Raw genomic sequence first — 12892 nt, 5'->3', positions numbered from 1 at the left:
GCATGTGTGTGTGTGTGTGTGTGTGTGTGAGAACGTTGCAAGTATCTGACCGGGCCTGACACTGGCCAGGGACTGCTGCCCAGCCCCAACGGAAAGACCGCCTAAGCTCTCTCCCGCGGACGGGAGAGGGGCGTGAGGGGCCTCTGGCCCCTCCTTAGCAGCCGACAGCCGCAGGTCCGCTAGCTCCGCTCTCCTCCCCCGGGGGTGGGAGCCGCCGCACGCGCGCACGCTCTCACGAGTGTGTGTGTGTGTGTGTGTGTGTATGTGGTGGGTGGGTGGGTGTGTATGTGTGTGTGGTGTGTGTGTGTGTGTGTGGTGTGTGTGTGTGTGTGTGTGTGTGTTGGGGTGTGTGTGTGTGTGTGTGTGGGGTGGGGATGTGTGTGTGTGGGGTGCGTGCTTGCTGGAGTACATAAGCAGGTGTCTCTTACCAGCCTACAGCAGAGTATGGACGTGGTAATTACATGAACCCCAGTGTATGAGAGCAACAAAAAGCTCCAATAGTGTTGAGAGGCAGATTGCCGGAGTATGGAGCTGTCAGATTGCTCTTCAGGCACCCCCCGGGCCGCTGCTGCACTGTTCCCTCGATGCGCATGGAGTTCCTCACATGATTCCTCGCTTGACACCCACGGCGCTGCACATGGCTGCGAGATCTCCCGGAATGAGGTATAGCTGAGGATGCTGATGGGCGACTGAACAGAGCCGGCCCTCTTGGTCTTCGCAAAGGATCAACGCAGCTGTGCGCGGACCGGGGTTACGATCATACTACGTCTGAGCAGCCTATTTTCCGAAGACCTTGTCGCGCATGGAGTTAGCTCATTGGGGTCCTCTTTCGGAAGTCGCGATAAACGTCCAGGCGTGCCATTTGCATCCATCTCTAGGGTATCCCACCACCGATGAACTGGAGCTCGGTCCCTCCCTATTACCCGTTTCCCATGCGCGGTGTGGGCCCCACCAGGGTGCATAGGCCAGTCGGCCTTGCGGATCCTTCCCCTTTAGCCGTCGCGTCCCGAGGAGGTGAGCACGGAAATGCGCACGGCACAGCAGCCGCGGCACAAGCAAATGCGGCGACAAGGAGCCTGTCACTGCGCCAGAGCAGTCCGCATGGGTTCTGCTTTCCAAGCAGCACAGCGATATAACCCGGCACCACAGCCACGGCGACCACCATGCATGTCCCACATGTCCAACCCACCCTGCCCTCAAGGCGACTTGCAAAAGCATGTGAATTGTGAATTGTGGAATTCACAATTCACAGAAGCACGTACCTGTGCACCAAAAGGTACCGTCCTTAACTGTACAGCACCCGAACTCGTTTTCTTCCAGCCCAGTTGCAGTAACGTACGGTGCCGTTTCCACAGCGAGCAAATCAATATGTAGTCACAACCGAAACGGCCCTTACACCTTATCCGCGGCGGGGACGCGAATCTTGCAAAGCCATCCCAGGAAGCGGGCACCGTCAGGCCATACGTCGGTCGAGGGCACCTATGCTGTGCTCATTACAGCCACCACCGTTACCTCCAAAACGAGGTCTGGTAAGTAATCCTACTAACACGTGGGATTCCGAGCCGCATGTCATTAAAAAAAGGATGGGAACATACGAACCTTCCCCCAAGCCACAACAGTAGCCCGGAACAATCCACCACTACGTATACCGCCGCACCAAGAGCTGCGCTGGCCCTGCATTCCATGGCCCCCTGCGGGAAGCCCTCACTCCACGTCCCTCCTAAGTTATCTCCCTCTCTACGAAAGGTCAATGTCCGGCAGCCCACCGTCACGCTTCTTTACGTCTAAAACCCATGTCTCGCGCTCCCATCTCCCCGCCCGGACAGCGACTCGTAGGGCCGTCCAGCGGGAGGTACTCTCGACGCTCAGGTTCCTTGCAGTCCCGAAGACCCCCAACCCCCCGTCATATCTCAGTTGGCGCTGGTTGGCAGGGAGAAATCATCCCGGTTAGCCTCCAGACCGTCCCGGCTAATGTCATCCCCACGCGCATGCTTGTCGCTGAGCGCCCGGGTGGGGTCAAACTTGGCCTTGCGAGGAGGCAGCAGCGGCAGCGCGCCGCCCTTGCTGCCGTCGCCGGGCCCCTTCCCACCTCCTTCCTTGCCGCTTGCCACGCCGTTGCCGTTCGCAGTAGCCACGGCGGTGCTGTCTGTAGAGGATGCTGTGGGGAGACCATTTGCTGCCCCATCCCGGTGTTGCCCCTGCTGCTGCTGCTGCTGCTGCTGGTCATGGGTGATTTCGGAGCCGGTTGTTGATGCATCCTTGGCTGGGATGTCGGCTGTGGGTGGCACCTCCTCCCCGGGACGCATTCGCATGAAGGTTAGGTGCCCTCGCTCCTCGGGCAACGCCACGAAGATACTGTCGTCCTCCTGCAGCTCGTTGGCAGTCGGTTGCGGCAGTCAGTTATGTCAGTTGCTTACAGAGTGGTGGTGAGAGGTAAGTTGAGAAACGCGGGTCAAACGGCAGCGGAGCCGCCGGCCTCTCAGCCACGGTAAAGGGGCAAACCCCGCATGGGACATCTGGACATTGGATGGGCAACACTGTACAACTGCACAACCGAACAACCACAACGCACACATAGATGGATAAGCGCCGGGCAGAGGAAGGGGGACGCGAGCAGCACCAACGTCACCGTCACCGCCACCATTTCTCGTAGTCGCATGTAGTCTCTAAGGGAGATCGCTAACTGATCGCCAAGCCCATCGAACAAGGCAAATGCCAGGCTTTCCCCAACCCGGCTCACCAATATGGACCCCTTTCCCACGCCTTCACTGTTCACCCTTTCGTCACAACCCCCGCATCCACCCATCCATTTGGTCTACACAAGACTCCGTAGTCTGAACCCCTCACACCGCATCTCCCCCCTTCCCCGTACCCTGCCCCCGTACCTCGAAGTCCCCTCTTAACAGCGCCTGAGCCAGGGGTGTCTCCAGCTCCCTCTGAATGGCCCTCTTCACCGGCCGGGCGCCAAAGATGGGGTCGAAGCCCTTGGCTGCGGGGTTTAGGGGTTTGGGGGTTTGGGGCCCGGAATTTCCGCTGTTGCCATTTCTTGACAGAAATTGCAAGCAAGAATATGAAAACGAGATATCAACGGCAGCGGAATCAGTATCGTAGAAGCAAAAACTGCAGTGCATAGCCATGTGCTTGACTTGCTTAGCTATCGCACGCACACATGCATACACACACACAACACGCGCATAATCGCAACTCCCAAACAGGCTCCAATTCTTAATACCGATACACACCACGCAAACTCGCATGCACCCATGCAGTTTCCCCCCTCCTCTCCCTCGCCCTCTCCTCCACATATACACACATGCGAGGTAGTCCATGGCCGAGTCCGCCAGCACCAGTCGGATCTTCTTCTCGGCCAGACGCGACACCAGGCCCCGCAGCCGCAGCCCCACCACGTCGCGTATCTGCCGGGCCGTCAGCGGCTCGAAAATGATGAACTCGTCCACACGGTTCAGAAACTCAGGAGGAAAGTGGCGGCGGACCTGTTGGCGGTAGTGGTGATAACGGTGGCGGTAACGGTGGTGACGGGTTAGAGCGGGGGGAGAGGGGGATGGATTGGTCGGAGGGGCCACCGGACGTGGGTGCTCGTGCGGATGATAGGGGTGGGCAAGAGAGAAAGAGAGCGGAGGAGGCCCGGCATTAACCCGCACCACACGCACCACACGCCAAGCTGGCCTTTGTCTTTGTCGACAATATCCCCTAGCCTACCTGCACCTCTTCCCTTCCCTTCTCTTAGCGCGGCTCAGTACCATGGCGCAGTAAATAACCCAATAAATCACTTAGCTATCTCTTATCAGGTTCTCCTTAGGCAGGTGCCCGGACCCGGTTTTTCCTTGCCTACTACTGCAAACAACTGCGGCAACCCACATTCCCATTCTCCTGACCCGCGGGTCGCTCTCTCCCCCTGACCTGGTCCATCACCAGATCCCGGATCTGCGGGTCTGCCGCCACACCCCCTCCTGCCGCAGCCGCCGCCACTGCCTCCCTGCTCTTGCCCGCAGTTGCCCGGTAGATCTCCCCCGAGCCCAGATTGGAGGTCATGATGATGATGGTGTGCTTGAACGACACCGTGCGTCCCTGTATTTTTTGTGTGTGTTGGGGGGAGGAAACTCAAATGCATGCAGGAGGAAACAACGGATTATCTGGGACGGGGATGTGTCGGGCGGTGTGCCCCTCACCCGGCGGGTCTAAAATGGGGACGGGTAAGGAGGGGAAGTCGTAACGAAAACCGGATACAACCTCCAACCACAAGCGGCCCACGCACGCCTGACGGGCAGAGTAGCTCGGTGAGTGAGGGCGACTTAGACAGGTAGGCAGGTAGGTAGGTGGGTAGGAACGGCCCTGCCTGCGGGACATGGGATGGGCACGGACATCTACACACACATCTACACACACAGACACACACAGCGCTACATGTCCTCCCTACCTGCGAATCCGACAGTCGGCCATCGTCCAGCAGCTGCAGCAGCAGATTGAACACATCCACATGGGCCTGGGAAGGGAGGGAAGAGGAAACGCGGGCGTAGGTCTGGGTCTGGGTCTGGGTGTGGGTGAGGATATGGGGAATGGATAGGGACTCGCAGAGGGTCCTTCTGGGCCGTGTAGGCGGTAGCGAAACCTCGACCCTCCCCGGTGGCCAAATGGAAAGGTATGAGCGGGCTGATGTGCAAGGCATCCGCAGGGCGCCATCAGATGATTATTTTGCACAACTGGCCGGACCGTGGAGATGTACGCACCTTCTCAACCTCATCGAACAGCACGACAGTGTACGGCCGCCGCCGTACCGCCTCCGTCAACTGGCCGCCCTCGTCGAAGCCCACGTAGCCTGCCACAACATGTTGGAAACAAAACAGCCTCAGCCTCAGCCTCAGCAGCGTGATGTCATGTCTTGCTGGTGGTACCACACCGAACAGCTAGCACCGCGCAGGAACAATGATTACTAGGTAGCCCTCAACCCCAAGCCTGCAGCTGCATGCCCGCAGCCCGCACTGCGCGCCACCGCAAGGTCGCACCCTACAGCCCCCCCAACCCTACCGCCGTCTCCATGGCACCCATCTACCAAAACAGATACTTAACATATCCTGAAAACCCCCGGAAAACTCTCCGGGAACATTGCCTCCTCGCCCATGTGCGCAGGTGCTATATGCTTTGCAGTCGACTGTGATCGTAGGCTGTACTTGGTTGGCGAATGCCCTCCCCCTCCCCCTCCCCCTCCCCCTCCCCCTCCCCGCACCCACCCGGTGGCGCCCCAATGAGCTTGGACACAGCGTGTTTCTCCATGTACTCCGACATGTCCAGTCGCACCATGGCGTCCTCCCCGTTGAACAGGTGACACGCCAGGGCCTTGGCCAACTCGGTCTTGCCAACACCTGGAAAGTAGAGCGGCGGAGGCGGGGAAGGCGAGGAGGTTGAAAGGTTTGACATGGTGTTTGGCACGGTGCTTCTTAAAAATGCTGTATCTGCGCCGAGCCACACAAATGCATGCACACGCGCACACGTAGGGTGTGTGGGTGCGTTGTGTTGGGCGCTTGTAAAGGGGGGGAATAGAGATGGATAGGTGACGTGGTGAGTAGGATAGCAAGACGAGACGTGGGTGAAGGAAAGGGCCACCAGCTGCCGGGCATATGTGTGGGTATCGCGTCCAGAGACGGGGTGCGTACGCGAGCGGCGCAGGAGCAGTTGAGGAGGGAGGAGTCCTAGAGCGGAGGAGGTTCGGGGGCGAGCCCTGCAGCCCCGCAGCCCCCACCTGTCGGGCCCAGGAACAGGAAGGACGCGATGGGGCCATTGGGGTCCTTCAGTCCGGCGCGGCTGCGGTGAATAGCCTCCGCCACCGCACTCACCGCCTCCTCCTGACCGATAATGCGCCTGGGGGGGGGGGGGGAAACAGGCACAGGCACAGGCACACACACACACACACACACACACACACACACACCAGCCAGCCAGCCAGCCAGGCAGACAGACAGACAGACAGGGAGGAAATGAGAACGAGGGGAAGTTGACAGGTAATCCATCCTAGAGGTATGAAGGGCGCAGGGCGGCTGTCAACCAGGGCGCGAGGTGAGGGCCGCGGCACTTCACCAGTTGCATGCAAAGCCCTGCCCAACCCCTCTTCCTTCTCCCCCTCCTCCACCCCCACGCCACTCGCCTGTGCAGTTCGTTACCCAGGCGCAGCAGGGAGTCCCTCTCCGACGCCACCAGCTTGGTGAGCGGGATACCGGTCCAGGAGGAAATAACGGAGGCGATGTCCGCCTCGGTCACCTCGCCCCCGGGGCATATGGCAGAGCTGCCGCCCTTGGAGCTCGCCTCCGAAGCTGCACGTCGCCTGCGAGCTGCCTCCTACGGGGTCGGGCGGGTGCGGGGAGGAGGCGGGGAAGAGGCGGCGATGTGTGCAGAGCCAAGGCAACCACTGACAGCGTCCTAGCTGGGCAATGAGGAGGAGGAGGAGGAGGGTTGCAATGGCGGGGATGGCGGTGGCGGTGGGGAGGGCTGCGTCATGGTTGTGCTGTGGTAAACGTGCTCCTGTTAGTGTGGGAAGGAGATGACGGGGTTGTAATGCTGAGGACGATGGCGGTCGTCGTGGTCCGTCCTGGTCCTGGTTGTGGAGGAGGATATCAAACGACGGATGGCTACACTATTATACGGGGGGGGGGGGAGGAATGTGACAGGGGGGAAGGGGAACTACCGACATCTGGGGTTGAACAGAGCAGAGTCCGAGAGGGCTGTGCGGAGGGTGAGTGCCCGGGAGTGGAGCAGGTCCTGGTCAGGGAACGGATAACACAAGTCGATATCGAGCCGAGCCGGCGGTATGGGCAACTTAGCATGGGTTGGGTTGGGTTGGGTTGGGTGGGCAAACTGTTGGCGAGATACTGTTGTTCCGGCAAGCTTTGAGAATTGTGACGCAGAAGATGTGAAGCGATGGGCCCACGTCTCCTTCGCCTTCCCAACCAACCTGCGCCGCATGCAGCTTGGCCAGCAGCTGCTCCCGCCGCTTGGTCTGCTCCCGATCCGCCCTGACGTACGGCATAGTACGACGACCAGCAGCCACACAACAGGATTATTCATGAGGCTGCTTGGCGAGCACATCCGACAGCGTTTGCTGCCCCGAGAGGCTTTCCCTCCACACACGCACACAGGATTTTACCCACGCGTCCACACAAACACATTCACACGCAGCCCCCGGCAGAACCCCCCATCCCGACGTCTGTCGACCCCGCAACAGCCTCCAAGCTCCGTCTGGGCCCGGTCTCCCTTCCCCCCCCCCAACATCCCCCACTTACACAGTAAGTTTATTAGGCGCATAACCAAAAGTTATAGGGATGAGGGAAAAAAATAACTGGCCGTCTTGCAAGCCAGACAGCTATACTGCTCCGCCACTAAGGACATTAATATTAAAAATACAAACGCGCGTCTAAATTATTCAAGTGCCAACCTCGCCAGCTCCTGCCTGCGGCACAGATCATCAAAATAAAATCCCAGCCCCCGTCCCACCTGATCCTCTCCGCGTCGCTCTTGGGGCGGTTGGCGCCCTCCGCCAGTGCCGCCTCGCTGCGGCCGCTCTCCTCCGCCTCCAACTCCTCGTGGAGCGACTCCAGCTCTGAAGTCAGGGCCTGGAGCTCACGCGCCTGGACACACGCGCATGCGGGTCGGTGTGTGGACTGGTGCTTAGAAGGGTGCGAGTGTGGTATAGTAAGGGGGGGGATCAGCGCTACCGCTAGTATGTGGGGTATGCGATATGCGTATATGCGTTGAGTGTACATGCGTGACAGGGAAGGAGGGGGCGTCCGCCATCCGGCGTGGGCGTTCCCTGCCCCCTACCCACCCACCCACCTCGCTCTGCTGCTTATCCACACGCGCCGTGACGTCATCCCTCTGGCTCCTCAGGGCGCTCAACTCCGCCTCTAGCTCAGTCAGCCGCAACGCATCGCGCCGGTCCACACCTGCGCCAGCAGAAGCAGCGGCAGCGGCAGGAAGAGCAGGAGAGGGAGAAAACAGTAAACAGACCCGCATTTGGCAGGTAGGCAACGGCCGGCGGCAAATGATCACCGGCAACGGGGGAAGCGTGGCGAGAAACCACTTAAACTCCGTCCGTCCAGAAATTAAATAAAGCCTGTCCATCACGAGCTCTCAGACCCACCCTCTCCCTCATATCCTCCCCCCCTTTTCCTGCCCCTTCCGTTGGGTCACACCACTCACCTGCGGACCTCTTGAGCAGTTTCCGCTCCACCTCCAGTTGGCTGATGCGGCGAATGATGCGGTCTAGCATCTGGTTGGTGGTGGGGGAGGGAGGAGAACGACGAGGAGGGAGAGTGGAGATGCGCGGGTGTGGGGCACATAGGGAACATGAAGGGCGCAAAAGCGGGGATTTGCCGGAACTAATTCAGAAACAATTCGAAGTGGCTGTGCAGGTTTGAAAATCTGCACCCCTCTGCCGTCGCATTCTTATAAAGACGGGATGAAAAGTGGGCTGACGGTTGAGACAGATTGCGAGTGAAGAGATAGCCACGTACTTGGTAATGATGCGTCCAGTGAGAAAGGATGGTGGTGCTAAATGTTGTAAGCTAAGAGCATTGGTGCACTTGCCGCGCTCCCTCACACTCCAGGCACATCACCACCCACCCCTCCTCTCCTCCCCTTACCGCCGGGCGCTGGTCCAGGTCCAGCTTGACACGGGCAGCCGCCTCGTCGATGAGGTCAATGGCCTGAAACAATGACCCACGGGTCACAATACCCCGTTACGAGCCGAACGGCTAAAAGATACTCGGATCGGGAATGGACGCACTCGCAAAGCCCTCCGCTGCACCCATCTGTAAAAGCCTGCTGCGCTTTTGCTCCCACGGCACCTTCAAATTACAATTGTGGCTTCAGGCTTTTGCGCTTCTTGTGAGCTGGTTGTTGGCGTAATCATTATTATTAAGCAAAGGTGTATTGCCCTGCCACTGTACATTGGCATGTCGGAGGCTCTGTTTCGGCAACCAACTTAACTTTCTTGCACCATCATGCCTCAAGCTGAATGAAGAACTCATCAGACGTCTGCTTGGATACGAAACAGAATCCTCAGTGTTAGCCGGAAACGACTTGTGACCCTAAAGCCCAAGTCCCCACCTAGCCCGATCGTGCTGTCTTCCGTTGCCATTTATTGCCAAAATTTTCACACAAACACACGCACATATTCTCTCCGGCTTTATCTGTTCCGTCCCCATTCAGCACACTTCAGGCAGTTTGATTTTTACCTTATCCGGCAGGTAGCGGTCAGCCGTGTAGCGGCTGGACAGCTCCACTGCCGCCACCAGTGCCGCATCGGTGATGCGCAAACCATGGTGCCGCTCGTAGCGGCCCCTCAGGCCGCGGAGAATGGAGATGGCCTCGGCCACAGACGGCTGGGACAGGGGCAACTGCGGGATGGCAGTGGCCGCGGGGGTTTAGGGCGACAAGAGGCGAGGAATTGCTGAAATCCTGACAAGGGCGGGACGGGACACGAGCTAACCGCACTCCAGGAAGGGGCAGGAAGCGATTGCCGGACAAAGAAGCAGGTCGGCATGATGTCCACCCGCCCGCCCCGCCCATCTCGCAGAGTGCCCTCCTTAAGGCCCACCTACCCCTCCCTCCCTCCCCACCTCCCCGCCTCCCTCCCTCTCTTTTCCTGCCCCCTGCCTTCCTCCTTTCTCTCTTTACCTCTCCGCAAGAGCCCCTCTCCTTACCGTCTGGAAGCGGCGCTCCAGTGCCGGATCCTTCTCGATAAAGCGGCGGTACTTGTCAGGTGTGGTGGCACCGATGCAGCGCAGCTCACCGCGGGCCAGCAGCGGCTTCAGCAGCATGGACGCGTCGTTGACTCCGCCACCCTGTACACCGAACCCGACAGGCAGTCCACCCACGGCTCAGCAACACGACTGTAACCACCACCGCCCAACCCTAACCACCACCACCACCGTCACCCACCAGCACCATAACACTGTTGGATGGGAAGCAACCTTCGTGCCAGCAACCTTACACCATATCTGTGCCGCCCAATCATCCCCTCTGCGCGATCAGCCGCCACTGCATACACGCGCAAGGAGAGCACATCCTACCGCCCCTGACCTCCCTCTTTGCCATCTCGCCGCATTTCCTTCATCTGGTGGGAAGCTCCGTCTCCTGGCCCGCCTGCCTCAGGATCACCACCCTGGTGTGGGGCCCCTCACCCTGCTGACATGCTTTCCCCTGCCTTTCTAACCCCTGCCCCTTTGCCCTTACCTGCTGTGCATTGGGCCCAGTGACGTTGTGGATATCGTCAATAAAAAGGATGCAGCTGGTGGGGGCCGGCTCAGCAGGCGCAGCGGGCCCCTTCTGGCCCTGTCCCTGCTGCTGCTGCTGTTGTTGTTGTTGTTGGGCCTGGCGGGGCAGCTCCGTCAGCTCCTTGAGCACTGCGCTCATGCGCTGCTCGAACTCGCCCGGGAAAGTGGCGCCTGCGGGGACGAGGGCGGTAATAGGGCCGTGGACCGCCAGGAATCCGAAAGGGGTTCAATAACCCAAATATTACTTATTACTTATTAAATCATCAAAACAAGGATAGATCAGGACATCTGGTAAGATTCGACTGCTGCCGCCACACGAACCAGCATAATAAGATCCGCCCCCTAAAGGCTGTAGAAGATTACTTCCTTGCCCACTTCACTGCTTCTCAGCCCGGTTCAACCGGTCCACCAGCCCATCCCGCATCACCCACCCAGCCACCAGCCCACCCCATCCCACCCTAGCCCAGTTCCCGAGTCAAACAGCACCCCAGAACCCTCCCTTTCTCAACCCACCCACCAGCCATGAGCATGCCCATGTCCAAAGCAATGATGGCTGCCCCCTTGAGCTCGGGCGGGCAGTCCCCGGCGGCAATGCGCTGCGCCAGCCCCTCCACCAGCGCCGTCTTGCCCACCCCGCTCTCGCCCAGGACCACAGGGTTGTTCTTGGTGCGCCTGCTGAGCACGTTGAATAACCTGTCCATGTGCCAGGAAAGAGGAACACGGTGTGGGGAATCGACGTGTGGGGTCTGAATGGGGTTGAAAGGCGCATACATTGTCCCATTGCGTGCGGGATTCCCAACACGGCCTCTCACGCCCATGCATGCATGCACCCATCCCTCCCTCCATCCCCTTGTAACCCAGTTTCTCGTACCCCCCTCGCACAAAATCACGTCCATCCAACTATCCATCCATCCATCCATCCATGAACTGGCCCTTCCCCCCCCTCTCACTCACACACACACACACACACACGCACACACACACACACGCACACACACACACCTGCGCAGCTCATCCGTTCGGCCAATGAGGGGGTCCAGTTTGCCCTTGCGAGCTAAAGCGGTGAGGTCGCGACCGTAGCGGGACAGGGCAGTGGGAGGCGCCTCTGTGATTTCCTGCAGATTGGGGTTGCACCAAGATGGGCTGGGGTTGATCGACAAAGATAACCGGAGGGAAATGGAGAGAGCAAGTCCACCCTGCTTACCCGCAACCGCAACATCCGCATTTGGGTCGTACTCTGGGTCGTACTCCAGATAGTCCACAGCTACTGTTCCGTTACACCGCTCTGCCACAGCCCCAGTCAGCGGCTCTCCGTTCTCCCGCATATCAAACCCACAACCACCACCACAACCCAGTCACGAGGAGTCCCGCACTACCCTTCTCTCATATCTCCTCTTGCCACGTCCCTGCTCCGCTCTTTTCCTTCCCTCCCCAATCCTCTCCAGTACACCCCTGGAGTCGTATTTATATATATGGAGCGGTATTTTCTGAGTTTTCTTTCCGCAGTTTCTTGTTTCACTTCCGTCACTTTCAAGTTTCCCTTCCCCTTCGTTCCCATCCTCCACCCCTCGCCCTTCCTTTCCAAGCGTCCGCCCTCTTCAACCCCGCCCTCACCAGGCTGGCTTCCGAGTGGTTGTACATGACCCGGGACTTCTTGATGGCCTTGCGCAGGTCATCCTCGGAGAGACCCTCCGCACACGACAGGATCTCACCAAACCTGCACAATACAGCGCAGCACGGGGGATTGAAGAGGAGAATGGCAGAGAGCAGCAGGGAATTTGGGGGCGAGTAAAGGGGGGGAAACCTTGGGAATTGTATTAGGGGACGGGAGATGAACATGCGATGCGAAGTTGGAGGACCGCGTAACGGATGCATGAGGGATGAGGGATGAGATGTATGGTGCACGGAGAATATGAGCAGCTGGTCCCATGCGCACGGGATGGTAAGGTGGTCGAAAGTTTATGTTACCAACCCCCGGTTTGCACGCAAACCAACGGGGCGGCAAGCCTGACCTCTTCCTCCTGCTGTCTCGCAGCCAAGAAGCTTGATAAAGCCGGTAGTTCTTCCCAACCCAAGCGCCATAAAGCTGGCCCGGGTATATGAACGGACCCAAATCGCATGGCGCCAGCAACCTCCTTTCCCCCCCCCCCCACGTGCCACAAGCACCTTGCAGGCGCCCGTTAGCAGGTCGCTCTTCTCCTGCGCATTTAACTTCGTCCGACAGCCCAACTAAAGCAGAACCTGCTATGTCCGAACATACATGTCGGCCCCCCGCTCCCAGCACCAGCCCATGCGATACCCGGAACCCTAGGCCGCCGCCCCCATCTGGATTGACGTTCCTAGGCAGGGTCCCAGCACCCGCCCAGGCTGGAAGAGATAGCTGCCTCTATCCCGCGCGTCACTATCAGCACCACCGCGTTAGGCTCAGCCGCTTGAATCACCGCACCACCCGCCCAGGTACCCCTAAGCGGAGGAGTTAGCGACATGAGTTACCGGAATTGAACACCACAGAATTGGATTTCCAGATCCCCGGGGCCCCCTCACACACACATGCACACACACGTGCAAATCTGTTCTGGACATTTCCGGACGGTCTTCACGGGCGC

General features: G+C 59.2%; 1 protein-coding gene across 1 annotated transcript; it reads right to left on the bottom strand.

The window, feature by feature from the left end:
- Positions 1-2885: 2885 nt before the first annotated feature.
- VOLCADRAFT_40352 (uncharacterized protein) lies at positions 2886-11377 on the bottom strand (the record flags this gene model as incomplete). The annotated part of the gene is made up of 17 exons (XM_002956986.1): positions 2886-2989; positions 3314-3494; positions 3922-4089; positions 4439-4504; positions 4749-4837; positions 5250-5381; positions 5759-5877; positions 6152-6337; positions 7504-7637; positions 7843-7952; positions 8209-8278; positions 8652-8714; positions 9246-9407; positions 9714-9854; positions 10246-10457; positions 10804-10979; positions 11283-11377. Coding segments are annotated over 17 exons (2208 nt in total), but the record flags the coding sequence as incomplete, so codon positions are not given.
- Between the last annotated feature and the right edge of the window lie 1515 nt (positions 11378-12892).

The sequence above is a fragment of the Volvox carteri genome (genome assembly GCF_000143455.1).
Source record: "Volvox carteri f. nagariensis unplaced genomic scaffold VOLCAscaffold_68, whole genome shotgun sequence".
NCBI classification, from domain to species: domain Eukaryota; kingdom Viridiplantae; phylum Chlorophyta; class Chlorophyceae; order Chlamydomonadales; family Volvocaceae; genus Volvox; species Volvox carteri.
The sequence above is the reverse complement of the archived record's forward strand: the minus strand, read 5'-3'. Positions and strand labels throughout refer to the sequence as shown.